This window comes from Pteropus medius, unplaced genomic scaffold (assembly GCF_902729225.1).
Source record: "Pteropus medius unplaced genomic scaffold, Ma_sr-lr_union100, whole genome shotgun sequence".
Taxonomy (NCBI): Eukaryota; Metazoa; Chordata; class Mammalia; order Chiroptera; family Pteropodidae; genus Pteropus; species Pteropus medius.
In genome coordinates this window covers 15,065,887-15,080,925 of record NW_024354500.1, presented here as the reverse complement: position 1 = coordinate 15,080,925, position 15,039 = coordinate 15,065,887, and the positions used below count along the sequence as shown (strand labels likewise).

At 35.5% G+C, this 15,039-nt stretch overlaps 1 protein-coding gene and 1 long non-coding RNA gene across 4 annotated transcripts in view; one reads left to right on the top strand and one right to left on the bottom strand.

Moving 5' to 3' along the window:
* IRAK1BP1 (interleukin 1 receptor associated kinase 1 binding protein 1) overlaps positions 1-6,618 on the top strand; it is a 23,017-nt gene extending 16,399 nt beyond the window's left edge. Inside the window, 2 exon segments of the mRNA XM_039852876.1 lie at positions 5,887-6,017; positions 6,121-6,618. Of these exon segments, the coding sequence (XP_039708810.1) occupies positions 5,887-6,017; positions 6,121-6,391 (402 nt within the window). The 3' untranslated portion in view covers positions 6,392-6,618.
* Positions 1-15,039, bottom strand: part of LOC120594787 (uncharacterized) — a 23,284-nt gene extending 8,245 nt beyond the window's left edge. For all 3 annotated transcript variants that reach the window (XR_005650691.1, XR_005650689.1, XR_005650690.1), the window contains exons 1-4: positions 13,843-15,039; positions 11,378-11,535; positions 9,664-9,837; positions 8,918-9,026 (exon numbers count right to left, since the gene is read on the bottom strand). This is a non-coding gene — a long non-coding RNA (uncharacterized LOC120594787). The remainder of the gene's footprint in view (positions 1-8,917; positions 9,027-9,663; positions 9,838-11,377; positions 11,536-13,842) is intronic.

Here is a 15,039-nt window from a genome sequence, read left to right as displayed (position 1 = left end):
AGGCACTGCTTGATAAACTAACTGTAAGACCACTTCATACAATTTCATGAGACTCAAAGATAGTTTTAAAGTTGTGTAGGGACACATTTGTTCTTTATTCTTGCCTTTTTAAAAATTAGGTGCTAGTTCTGACTCCTATTAAATAGACCAACCATTTGAGTTATTTATCTCTTTATTCTCTTTCCTAAGACTTTAACAGAGTTGAGGATCTACAGTTGGTCACAATGTTAAGGATGAATAAATACTGTTAGAGTGTGAAGTTGGTTATTGAAGATTTTAATAATTACCCCCAATTGATTTTGCTACCTCAAATATAAAGGTAGACTTTAAAGCTGCAGCTGGTAAGGACCAAGGTGAAACACTCTTGACTGTTACTGCTACTGCTGATTTGCTATTAATGGCTGGAAGAGCCCCATCTGAAAGAATGAGTTTTAAGAAATTTGAAATCGTTGATGAAATAAGAATATGTACATGTTATGTCAGACCATACCTGAAATATATAGTTAATAAAATATAGTAAAAATAAATATTTGAATTAGGGAACAGTCTAAGCTGCTATAACAAATAGGTCCAAAAAACACAGTGGCTTAAACAGGATATGAATTTGTCTTTCTTTTAACAGCCATAGGCAGTCAGCACAGTGATAGCAAGTCAGCTCTGCATCTTAACCCATAGCTTCTATATCATTATCTTAGGTGACTACTCCAGTTCCCATCATCATACTATGTTTGGATCTTACAAAGTGGGAAAGGAGAAAAGAAAGGGGAACAAACCCATTCCTTTTAAAGGCTTGACTCATCACTGCTACTTACCTTTCTTTAGCCAGAACTCAGCTACACTTAGCTGCAAGGGAAACTTAGACATGTAGTCAGGTGCCAATGCCCAGCTAAAACTTGTGGGTTCTATCATTAAAAAAGAGGGGGAGTGATGGATATTGGTACCTGTATTATTGTACGTGAGCTGCCATAACAAAATACCACACACTGGATGGCTTAAACAACAGAAATTTATTTTCTCACAGCTCTGGAGTCTGGAAGTCTGAGAACAAGATGGCAGCATGGTTGGTTTCTGATGAGAGCTCTCTTTCTGGATTCCAAATGACTACCTTCTCACTGGGTCCTTACATGGTAGATGCAAGCAAGCTTTCTGGTGTCTCTTCTTATATAGATGCTAATCTTAATAGATCAGGGCTCAACCCTTATGACCACATTTAACCTTAATTACCTCCAGAAAGGCCCAATCTCCAAATACAGTCACATTGCGGGTTAGGGCTTCAACATATGCGTTCTGGGGAGATACAAACATTCAGTCCATACCAATACACCAATTAGGATTCTATGTCAAAACAACTCATTCAAGTATTGGACCTGAGTGCAAGGGGGGAGGGGATAAATTACTAATATCAGAACTGAAACAGGAAACATCACTACAGATCTTGTGGAACTACAGGATAAGAAAACTACAGACCAATATCTCTCATGAACATATAGGCAAAAACATTCAAATATTATTTCCTATATATCAGCAATGAACAAGTAGAATTTCAAATTAAAAACACAATTTTTTGTAGCACCCCAAAATATGAAATACTTAGGTATAAATCTAACAACATATGTACAAGATCTATAGGAGGAAACTGTAACTCTGATGATCTAAATCAAAGAACTAAATAATGGACATAAGTTCCATGTTCACGGATAGGAAAATTCAATATAATCAAGATGTCAGTTCTTCCCAAGTAGATACACAGATGAAATCCCTATCAAAACCCTAGCAAGTTATTTTCGGGATATAAAAAAAATGATTCAAGTTTATATGAAGACACGAAAGATCCAGAGAGGTTACACAGTACTGAAGAAGAAGAACAAAGTTGGAGGAGTGACACTACCTGACTTCAAGACTTATAAAGCTACAAAAATCAAGACTGTGTAGTATTGTTTGAATAATAGACAAATAGATCACAGGAAAAGAATAGAGAGCTAAGAAGTAGACTCCCATATAGTCAACTGATCTTTGAGAAAGCTGCAGTACAATGGGGCAAAGATAGTCTTTTCAACTAGTGCTGGAACAACTATAAATCTATATGCAAAAATAAATGAATCTAGATACAGACCTTACATCCTTCAAAAAATTAACTCGAAATGCATCGTAGAGCTAATGGTAAAACACAAAACTATACAACTCCTAGAAGATAACACAGGAGAAAACCTAGGTGATCTTGAGTGTCACAGTGACTTTTTAGATACAGAATGGCATGATTCATGAAAGAAATCGTTGACAAGCCAGACTTCATTAAAATTAAAAGCCGCTCTGTGAAAGACAATGTCAATGTCAATAGAATGATAAGACAAACCACAGACTTGGAGAAAATATTCATAAAACACACTTATTTTGAAAGACTTATCTAAAATATAGAAAGAACTCTTAAAACTCAACAATTAGAAAATAACTCAATATAAAAATGAGCCACAACCTTAACAGATGCCTCACTAAAGAAGATATATAGATGGCAAGTAAGCATATAAAAAGATGTTCCACATCATATGTTACTAGGCAATTGCAAATTCACTACACACCTATTAGAATGGCCAAAATCTGGAATACTGACAACATGCAGAATAGGGACTCTCATTTATTCTTGGTGGGAAAGCAAAATGGCACAACTATTTTGGAAGATAAAGGTTCTTATAAAACTAAACATACACCTACTATATCATCCAGCAGTCGTGCTCCTTGGTATTTACCCAAAGGAGTTGAAAGTTAATGTTCACATAGAAACCTACACAGGAATATTTATAGCAACTATATTCGTAATTGCTAAACTTTGGAAGCAACCAAGATGTCCTTCAGTAGGTGAGTGGATAAACAATGATACATCCAGAAAATGGAATATTATTCAGCACTAAATAGAAATGAGGTACAAAGCCATGAAAACAGGGAGGAACCTTAAATGCCTATCACTAAGTTAAAGATGTAATCAGAAAAGGCTACATATGTATGACTACAACTATATGATATTCTGGAAAAGGCAAAACTATAGAGAGAGTAAAAGGATCAGTGCCTGCCAGGGTTTAGCAGGGAGAGTGATATGAATAAAGGGAACACAGAGGAATTTTAGGACAGTGAAAATACTCTATGATACTATAATGATATAATGATAGACACATGTCATTATACATTTGTCTAAACACATTGAATATAAAACACCAAGAGTGAACCCTAATGTAAACTATGGACTTTGAGTCATTATGATGTATCATTGTAGGTTCATATATTGCAATAATTGTACCATTCTGATGGCGAATGTTGATTATGATGTGGGGGTGGCAATGCATGTGTGGAAAAAGGGACCATATAGAAAATCTCTGCACTTCTCTGTTTTGCTATGTGCCTAAACCTGCTCTAAAAAATAAAGTTAAAAAAAATACTGGGATGGGGGAGCACGGAGGTATGGGGGAGACTGATGGGCCTCATCATAATGGTGGCTGCATGACTTAATGCACCTGTCAAATTTCATAGGACATAGAGTAAAAAGAGTATACTTTACTGCATTTAAGATTATACCTTAATAAACTTGATTTTAAAAAAATAATAAGATGGGTAGACATACCATGCTAACATGAATTAAAAGGAAGCTGGAGTGGCTATGATAATATCAGACAAAGTAGATTTCAAAGCAAATACTATTACCACAGATGAAGATGATTTTATAGTGATAAAGGGGCTAATCAAGAGAACGTAACAATCCTAAATACATATGCATTTAATCAAAGCTTCAAAATACTTAAGACAAAAATGATAGAACTGAAAAGAAATAAATAAGTCTACAGTTTTAGTTGGAGCTTTCAATATTCCTTTCTTAATAATTAATGAAATCAGATAGCAAATCAGTAAGAATATAAAAGATTTGAATAACACTATCAGCCAGTTTGATATGCTTGACTCTCATTCCAACAACACCAAACTATATATTCCCTGCAAGTGTACATAGAACATTTGCCAAGATAGACTATATTCTGGGTCATAACACAAGTCTTGATTAATTTAAAAGTATTCGAATCATATGATTCAAATTAAATTAGAAACCAATAACAGAAAGGTATGATTAAATTAGAAACCAATAACAGAAAGGTCTCAGGAAAATCCCCCAAATATTTATAATTTAAATAGCATACTTCTCAATAACTCATGGGTCAAAGGATAAATTGAAAGATAAATTAGAAAGTACATAAATGCAAGAGAGAAATAATGCCAATTCTATACAAACTTTTCCAGAAAATGAAAAGGAAGGAATACTTCCCAACTCATAATTTGGGATCAGGAAAAACAAATTACAAGCAAGGAAAACTACAGACTAATATCCATTGTAAACATATGTGCAAAAGTTATACACAAAATTTAGCAAGTGAAATCCAGTTATATACAAAATGAATAATACATAATGACCAAGTATGGTTCATTCCAGGAATTAAAGATTGGTTTAACATTCTTAAATTGGCCAATCTAATTTACTACATTAATAAAGAAGAAACACCATGTAATCATATCAGTAGATGCAGAAATAAAAATCCAACACCTAGTCCTGATAAAAATTCTCAGCAAACTAAGAATAATATGGAACTTCCTCAAACTGATAAAGGGAACCTATGGAAAATCTACAGCTAATATCATATTTAATGGTTAAACAAAAATGCTTTGTGCCTAAAATCAGGAACAAGACAAACTTCTATTCAGCATTGTACTGGAAGTTTTCTAGCTAGCATAGTCAGGCAAGATAAAGAAATAAAAAGCATCTAGATTGGAAAGTAAGAAGTAAAATTCATGACCATCTATGTAGAAAATCTGATGGAACCTACAAGAAAACTATTAAGAATAAGCAGCAAAAATATAAAATACCTAGGGATAAATCTGATTTCAAAAATCTGAAAGACGAGTACACTGGAAACTACAAATTATTGCTAAGAGAAATTAAAGAAGACCTAAATAAATGGCAAACATACCTTGTTGGTGATTTGGAAAACTCAGTATCATTAAGATATCAGTCCTTCCTTAATTGATCTATATATAGATTTATTGCAATCCTAATCAAAATCTAAGTCAGCTTTTTTAAAAATAGAAATTGACAAACTGATTATAAAATACATTATTTACTTAGCATTGAAACCAGACAGAACATTAGTCTTCACTGGATAACATTTATGATTAAAGGCAACTGTTCTGCATTGTATAAGATGACTCAGGAGGTCACCTCACCCCTTGCTTTCTCTTTGCTATTCCAGCCTACTCACCAGTACCTGTATTTTTTTGTTTTACATATTGAGCTTGTATAAAGTTTCCTTAGAAGAAAGGTTTAGTCTTCTATAAAAAGTTTTAAGACTACAATTTTAAAGTATTGCTGAGTATAAGGACTGATCCCACATATTAAAGGGCAGAGGACATAATGAAATAGCTGAGTATCCATATATAGATCTGAAAATAACTATTGGAAAAAGAAACATACTTCACTAAGAGCAGTGAAATATGGTGTAATTACTACTAATTAGAAAGCTAATGGCATAGATTTGGCTAACAACTCATGAAAAATTTATCAGCGTTAGAAATTAGCCAAATAATAAAGTTTAAGAAGAAACTCTCCAATTCTCTTTCATAAAAAAAAGTCTCTGATTGGTTTAAAATATACTTTAAAATACTCAAGTTACTGTTGGATAAATTATAAATTCATAAGCAAAGTTTAATAACAAAATAATTATAAGTAGGCTTTTCATATCTGTTACATACTACAAAATTAAATTGTACTATGGATTTACTTTTTTACTCACATTTAGAGGAAATTTTGAAATAATGCATCAGGGATGAAAATAATTTCAAGTGTCATTTCATTTACAGGTCTGCATTACATTTACTGAATTTGGAAAAATGCAAACTATTTGTAACTTTCTCGTTGAAAAGCTAGATAGCTCTGTTGTCATCAGCCAACCCCAGTTCTATCATACTCCAGGTTCCATTGAGAATCTTCGGTGAGTTAAGCACATCTTTAACTAAATTATCAATTAATCAAAACTATTCAGTATTACAGTTCATTGAATGTCACATTAATAATCTCTGCATTTAATTCCTAAGACGGCAAGCCTGTCTTGTTGCTGTTGAGAATGCATGGCGCAAAGCGCAAGAAGTCTGTAACCTTGTTGGCCAAACTCTAGGAAAACCTTTATTAATCAAAGAAGAAGAAACGAAAGAATGGGAAGGACAAATAGATGATCCCCAGTCATCCAGACTCTCAAGTTCTTTAACTGTACAACAAAAAATCAAAAGTGCAACAATACATGCTGCTTCAAAAGTCTTTATAAACTTTGAAGTAAAGGGGAAAGAGAAGAAAAAAAAACATCTCTGAAATTCTAACCAAAATATATTGTTTGTATCTTTTTTGTCAGTTTTATACTTGTTTACTATATGTATATATACTGTATAATATATAAAATGTTTCTCCCAATCTGTCAGTCCTTGAATATAGTCCCACAGAATACTTATGTCTACTTTCTATTTTTAAAAACTCACTATGGGAAATACTCTTTGGAAATAAATATGTTATGTGCACACTTGTATACTTAATTCATCTAAGTGCATGTGTTAGTAATTTTTATATTTCTACTACAGGAAGAAATATTAACACAGCTATTAGCATACTTAATAACATTAACAGAAAGAATGAAGAGCAACATATAACTTCTGATAAAAGGATAATGAGATATACTAGGATACTATTTTGATGCCAAAAATAAAAGACAACTCATGGACCAGACCCTCCTCACCAGGGCTTGATTATACCAGCCCTCTCCAATACAAATACAACTCAAGCCACACAGGTAATTTAAAATCTCCTAGTAGACATATTTTAAAGAAGTAAAAAGTAAAAAATAAAAAAAGAAACAAATGAAACTGTTTAATATTTTATTTAACCTAGTATATCCAAAGTATCATTTCACCATGTAATCAATATTTTTTAAATAATTAATGGGTATTTTATATTCTTTTTTATACTAAATCTTAAAAATCAGTGTATATTTTATATTATAGCACATCTCAACTCGTTAAATTTTCATCAAAAATACTTTATCTGTATTTAAGTTTTCTAAAATTTAGTTGAAATAACAGTCACACACTCAAGTCCCAAACATGCTTAAAAGATATAGTTACTGGATCAAGTATTTGTTTTTAAACGCAAATTTTAAAAAAATTTCAGTTTTTTGGTGTTACTAGCCACATTTCAAGTACTTGAAAGCCTTACGTGGCTAATGGCTACCATGTTAGACAGTGCAGGGTAATTACACTGAAACAATACTGATCCTTATAGCTATTGATGTAACAGCAAGTACATTGCTATTGTATTACATGTTATCTACAGGTGATTGTAAAGCAAATCTGTTAAACAGCATAAGCTTTCTATTTTCTACCATATATTTAGATCCTAGGGTTTTTCCTTTGACATATCTTGATACTCATATACCAATATTTCTTTCCTGTAATACTCCAATATGTAGTTTCCATCCCCCTACTTTCTTAAGTGTCACTGGAACAATTTTATCCATCTCTTCTGTAATGTCCTTGGCAAAAGGGAGTGTGGAAACCAAGAAGAAAAGTTTTAGAATCCAACACCATTATGTTCAAATCTGGACTTTACTAATAGATTGTAAGCTCCTTTAGAATGGAGATCTTGTCTTTCTTGTTACAGTCTCAGAACCAGCACAGTGTCAGGGCCAACACAGAGTAGGCTCTCAAATATCTGTTGAGCAACTTTACCAGCTATGTAAACTTGGCAAGGCACTTTAATCTCTTTAAGCTTCTTTCCTCACCAATGAAATGAAGCTAATAATAATTACCTTGCAATGCTACTATTAGATTAAAGTTGATAGATATAAGAACATGAAATAATGCCTAGCACATAGCAGTAAATGGTAGCCATTGTAGCCGCTGCATTCTTTGATTATTGTCAACCTAATTAAAAGTTGGCTTTTCCAAATCAAATGTTAGATGACATCAGAAAACCAGCTTGAGATACGCTGAATTTTTATTTTGAAAAAAACCTTAAATTATAGCTTAGCTTTTATTTATCCAATTGGGTAGAAAAGTGCAATTGGGGCTGTACATCGAGAAAAAAATTATTCATACTCAATAAAGATTTATTCATGTAGGTAGATTTTTCTTAGCTATGGCTTAATTATATTTTTGGTTCCATCATATTTGATAAAGTTTTCAACTTAGCATAAAACACCTAAATTTTTACTTTCTTAGTAAACACGTTTTAGAATTTTTAGAAATTTTTAAAGATGTTGCTTAAAAAAATCCTGTAAAATGGACAGTCCTACAATTCTATACAGCAACTAAAAAAAAATTCTTCAAAGATTGGACTGGTTTACATATGATAACCTGTGTACTTAAGACTAACGGTATACCAAATTTCATTGACAGTCGATGGCAATTTAATTTCTGACACATAGCATACACTGGATTCTCACAATAAATTGCTTAGGGGACCTATGCCACAAAGCCTGTTACAATAAACCTATCCTGAACTTATTAATCTTGACAAAATTCCTTTCTTCTGAACCTCCTTTTAAAAAATTTTTCCAGAAAGCAGCAAATTATAATTGCTGTTTTCTGCAAGAAAAAATATCTAACAAAGATATTTGAAACAGACCCACTATATTCTAAGTTCTTTTTTAAAAGGAAATAATGTTAAAATAAAGTTTCTGGGTATTACTGATAAAATTTAAGATTCTATTCAGTTACATGCTAAATTACATTTTTTTGTAATAGCAATTTACCTGACTTTTATTAGTATTCTTATTTGACAGGTAATGTGAGTTCATTATAAATAAATAAGATCTGGAAAAATAATTTGTAACTTAAGATGCTGTACCTCATATCCCATAATTATTGTTATATCCTCCTCAGGAACGTAGGTTGAGGATATCCCAATTCTGTCAAACTTGTTGATGAGTCTAATCATGAAGAATTCTTCTCACTGGCTTAAAAAAATAAAAATGTGATTTATGAGGTCAAAAGTGGAAGTTAATATATACTGTCTACATTACAAAATTAGATGGGAGGAAAATGCTTTATTATTCATTCCAGAAAAACACTGCACGCATTACAGTTGACCCTTGAATAACACAGATTTGAATTTCACAGGTCCACTTAACATGCAGATTTATTTTCAATAAATACCTATACTGTTTTTGATCAGTGGCTGGGATGTCAAGGGCCAACTGTATGCATTGATTTGTCCTGTTTTATACAGGGGACCTGAGCATCGTTGGGGTTCTTAGAACCAATCCCCAGCAGATGCTGAGGGACAACTGTTTGAGGGGAGTCAAAAGTTATATGCAGATTTTCACTGTGTGGTGGGAATTAGCACCCCTAGCCCCCGCATCGTTCAAGGGTCAACTGTAGTTTAAGTAACATAAACATTTACTATTTTTTATGCATATTGTACTTGCAGCCAAATAGTTTCTACTCATGATCTAATGTGGCCTAAATTACTTTAACAAGTTCAGTTATAAGACTAGAATTCACAGTGGCCAATCCAAGTCAAACACTGCTCTCAGGGCAAGGTCATAATTTTCAAGAAGGATTATTTCTGCCATATTATTAAAAGAATAATACCATTTTATAATTTGTTTATCGGGAGGATATTTCTATTTCAGCCACTCATCTGGAGCTCTGGCTTCAACATCTCAACCAGTAGTTACTCCCAGTAGCCATGTCACTTGTGGATGATCACCAATCCTACCTCAAAATGAATAAATGCTGGCTTTGGACTTCAAATGTAAGTTGGTTCTATTATAATGGTAAAAACAAACAAACAAAAAGATTAAGCAAAATCTATATATTATTGCTACACAGGGGCTTAAGTTTAATCAGGGTTTCATATGCTCAGTACAATTAGTAAGAGACAACAGTGAACCAAAAACTAAAATTAGTTTCCACAATAAGAGATGAAAAGCCCAGGTGTCAGGAGAAAGTGCGAATCTAAATAATCGTGAAAAAAGTTAGTGATCCCTGAATTTTTTAAAAAATTCTCTTAAGTTCCATGTTACTTACCATCTGGTGGCAGTGTGTGTGTGTGTGTGTGTGAGTGTGTGTGTATTTTTACATATAGAGATTCTATCACTTATCCTCTGCTCCTTCCCTTCTATGAACAATTTTGGGCCATGAGTCAAAAACAGGTAAATAGTTCCAATATTTCATACGTACATCAGTTGTACACTGATCACATTTAACACATCCTAATTATTTTCTATCTGTCTCTGCAAACAAGACTATGAACTCCTCGAATGTCTTAAACATTTCTTTTCCCAGTATCTGGCTAATAGGCTAAGGAAGAGGAAAAGCTGGCTGTCAGATGCTTAAACTGAATGTGTTTTCATTAGCATTAATTTTACTTTCAAAGTCTATTTTAGAAAAATCACATTTGTACTTGATAGCAATAACGAAGTTGTAGCTCATATAAAAATGTATGCTTTTTCCTTTTATTGAATCAATCATATCTATTGTAATTCCATTTTTAAAGAATTAGTATGACTCAAATATGTCAACTCTAGCCCAAGCAAATAGCATCAAAAGAAAATTTTTCTTAGTTTATGCTAAATCAATCACAAAAAGCCTAAGGTATTACATTCCCTTTGGAGTAGGAAGTGAAGGAAGCATAATTAACTCAGTTGAACAATCAAAGAAAATACAAAATTATTTTTAAATATCAAATATTTTACTAGCTCAATACTGCAAAGTAAGCAGGGTTCTTCGTCTTTCAGAAATAAGTTTGTCTTCTAAGGTTACTGAGTGACCTTTATTTTTCTTCCCAATTGTTTTGAGCTTCCATTTGCCCATCAGTACTTGAGCTAGTTTTTAAGAAGATTTTAAGAGTTCCTGTTTGTTCTTAAAGCGAATGACAATTTTTAAGTATTCAGATCACTCAAATACTGTTGAAACATACTGTACTACTCTCAATAAGTAGATGCAGAGTTACAATTTATTAAGCCACCCTCCCTTCCCCACCCCCCAAGAAAAAGATAAGGAGGGAAGGTTTAATTACAGAGCTTCCACTACAAAAGGATAATGCACACTACTCTTGGATTTCTTTTTTTTTGGATGATTATATCATTGTGTTAGGGGATTTCTATTTCTATTTTTTAACATAAATAAAATTTGTACATGTTATTTTAGATCTTTTGCCAAAAGCCACTAAATTGATTAATCATTATTTTCTGCTCCCACAATCCCAAAATATTATCTTAAATGATAAAAAGCTCTTCTCTGAAGGACAGTAGCTTTTTTTCATAATGAAAGAAAATAAAAGACAATTACAACACAGTACAACCTTTTTACTCCTTGAAGACTGAGCAGAGTCACTGTTGTAACCCTGAGACGAAATACTTTGCTGGTAGAGCTGCTAGCAGAGCTCAGAGCTGGAGAACCACGGGCACACTATTTGCAGGGATCTCCAGTGACATGTCTGCCAAGATGCTTCTCTATGTACTATATCAGGCAAAAAGGCAAAAAACATGTTTATTCATTTTTAATGTACAAATTCCTTTAACAACATTTACATATGAAACAAAAGATATTTTTTCAAATTACTACTGTCGAACTTACTAAGTTACTAATTTTTATTTTTTGGTACTAGAATGAAAGCTAATTAGAAGCATTACTAGGTAATCAGGTTTCTTCCTAGAACCCAACTACTATTCTTAAAATAAATGGTAAATAGCATAACTTATTTCCTGATTCAAGGACCAGATTTTCCACAAAACTTGGGTTCACTTAATAAGTGTCTTATGTTTGTGAGTCCAGATAAAAGCTCACTTGATTGATATGTAGTAAAAAATATGTAGTAAAAAATAACTTAAAGAAAAATCTTAGACTGCAAGAAACACTTTGCTAGGCATAGATCCTTTCTTAAGGGGAAATGAAACTCCTGAGACCCATTTAATCCATAGTTTCTATGTTTAAACAATAAAAGGTTAGAAGTTAGCACTGAGAATGTTGAACACCCACACAGAGAATAAAAAATTGAGATAGCCTAATTATACTGGACTTCTTTGCCAAGTTGGGCTATTCTCAGTCTGGTACCTGAGACAGCACTTGTTGTTGAGCAGTGTAATGTAGGTGCCTACATTATTGCCATAGTGAACTTATGGTTTTAGACATGTTAGGGTGGGGGGCAGGCATAAAATCAGTGTTCAATAGTTTCTTAAACTACCATCAACTGACTCTTCACCAACAGTGAGGTCAACTCTGAGCCCACTTTCCACCTAATTCCAGACCTCTTCTACAGCATCTTTGATGAGTGGTTAGCCAGCCTTTGGCATTAGAGCACTGATAGAAAACTATAAAAGAGTAACAGCATAAAAGGTCAGTTTTAGGTCTAGAGAGAGCATATAAAATGAGAAGACAGAAAAGTATATATTGAGGAGGAAAACTGATTTAAGAATGGCCTGAAGGTTAGCACATCCTTCTCTTTGCCTGAAATGTAGAGTTTAACCTAGCTTCTCTCGGCAAATCCATTGTATATACATGTGTAAGAGTGTGTTTATGTTTTATGTAGTACATCAAGGATATCCCTGAAAGAATAACTTAAGAGACTCCTATTTGTATGCTCTTTTTCACATTCTGATTCCAAGCTTTAAAGGCATGAAAAATACAGAAGAATTCCACAACTTTAAATGAAATATCACTGGTGAGTCCACCATTTCACTATCTAGAAGAAGGGCCTTAAAGAAGGGGGAATCTATGGATTACTTAAATTATATTAACCAATTACAATGTGTGGAGCTTGTATAGGTCATGATTCAAACAAACTAAACAAAAATATTAAGAACAGGAGACATCTTGAAATTTATATACTGACTAGATGTTTGATGCTATTTCTAAGTTTGCTATTTTTCATAATATGGTTGTTAAAAATGGCATCTTTCCATTACAGTATGCTGTTTCTGATAAGAATATAGGAAAGAATGAAAACACTTGGGTTGGTTACAAAGGATGGACATGCAGAATCTGAAGTGCAGGCTGAAGCCAGATGCCCAAGCCTTGACATTTGTAAGTGATACTAAGGATGAGTCTCAGGAGTTTCAGGGGAGAAGGGGTTTCCTAGACTATTATGGAGAGAAACTGGAGTTGCTAGTTAGGACGACAATGCAAGGTCCATGAGAAGGGGATGAGGGCATGTTTGGTGGGTGGAGGTGAGGGTGGAGGTCGTTGATCAGGTCACAAGAGGAATGAGGACACTGGTTTCTCCCTGCATTGAAAAGTGATAGATTATCAAGAATATATTGACAGTCTATCATGTGCCTCTCATAGTCTTGGGCTTTATGGAATATTCAAGAGAAATACAAATCCCAGAACTTAGTTCAGGAATCAGTATCAGAACAGAATCTCCCGAGTAAATTATTCGTGGAAGTAGTTAGCTTGGTGATAACATTTGACAGAAAAATCCATTTCAGGTAGAGTCAACATTTACTGTTTGAAGAATTATAAATATACAGATGTTAAGTTTGGTTGTGTAATAGCTACAAAATATCTAAAGAAGCTGAAGAAATTAGGTTGTAACAAAGGGAAGAAACACGACATCAACCAAAATAAATATAAAAATGTAGACAACAAAACCCAAACCAAATCAAAACTTGCATTGAGAAGGAAAGATAAACACTTGTCCTCCCCCAGGCCCAAAATGGAGCTATAAATTATACACGTCACCTTCTTCCTCGCTCCAAAAACCTTAAACTGACGCAAGGCGAGGGAGAAGGCGCCGCCCTCGCCCTGGTTCTTTAGCAATCCTGTTACCTGTCAAGAAGTCCGGTGCTGAGGCCCCTCGTTGGGCCTGCGCTCAGTCCCAAGGTCTCTCTCCACCCGCAGCGACGCGGACCTGTCTACTGCCGAAGCCTGGAGCCCGATCGGCGCGCCGCGCACGGAGCCGGGGGAGGAGAAGGTGTAGTGGGAGCGGCGGGCGGAGCCTCTCGGGAGGTGGAGCGTGGAGGACCCCGGATTGGCCTATGGAAGCGCAGGCAGCCACAGGGGCGCCCCCTCCCTCCGCCCGTGCAGTCAGGTCCCCGCGTCCGCTCCTCACCGCGCGGTGGGGCGCAGGCGGCGGCTGCAGGAACAGCAGAGGCGGGAACCGAGCTCCGTCCCGGCGGGCGGGCCGCGGGCGGTCGGCGCAGGCTTCGCCGCTGGGTGCGCGCTGCGTGCAGGGAACCGCCGCGCGCACTCTGCCCGGGCGTTGGCACGGCTAAGGCGCTGCCGCGGGGGCTGAACCGCACCTTCTCGTCCACCTGGCCTCTGGGCATTTCAAACTCACCTAGCCTTAGACGGAATCTGCCTTAGTCCACCAGAGCTTCATCTCCTGCCGTGACCCCCATCCCTAGGCTATGGCACTTCCCTCCTTTGCCCATTGTTAGTGCCAAGGGCCAGGATGGCCTTCGTGTCCTTCGCATCACTTACCTCCTTATGCTGTCAAGGGCTATAAATTTTACCTCTTTCCCCCTTTCCTTTCGGGCCCCTACTCTGTTCCTAATTCAACTGCCTAAAACCAGGCTATCGCCCCCACTGATCACCCTCCTCCAGTCTCAAAATTTGATCACCGCGAATCCATGCCGGGACGCAGTGACCTAACTTAAATCAACTCTTACCGCGTTCTTCCCAGCTTAAAACTTTTTGTTGGCTTCCGATAGCCAGCAGCTTGGAAGCCAACCCCCTCTGCATGGTTTCAAGGCTCCTCAAGATCTGGCCCATGTACTCTCAGTTTCATCCCTTCGCGTACTCCAGGAGAACTGAGCAGACTACCCTCTCTATGATGTTCCTCACTCCCGTTGCCTCCCTGGCTTGTCTGACTAATCACCTTTGAATTAAAACTCTGTCTGACATCATATCCTTCAGGGTGGCTATCCCAGCTGAGTTAGATGACCCTCTTGGGGTCTTCAGAGCACCTGCATGTTTCTCTCTATTGTAGCAAAAATCTACTCCAGCTGTGTAGTTACCTACTTT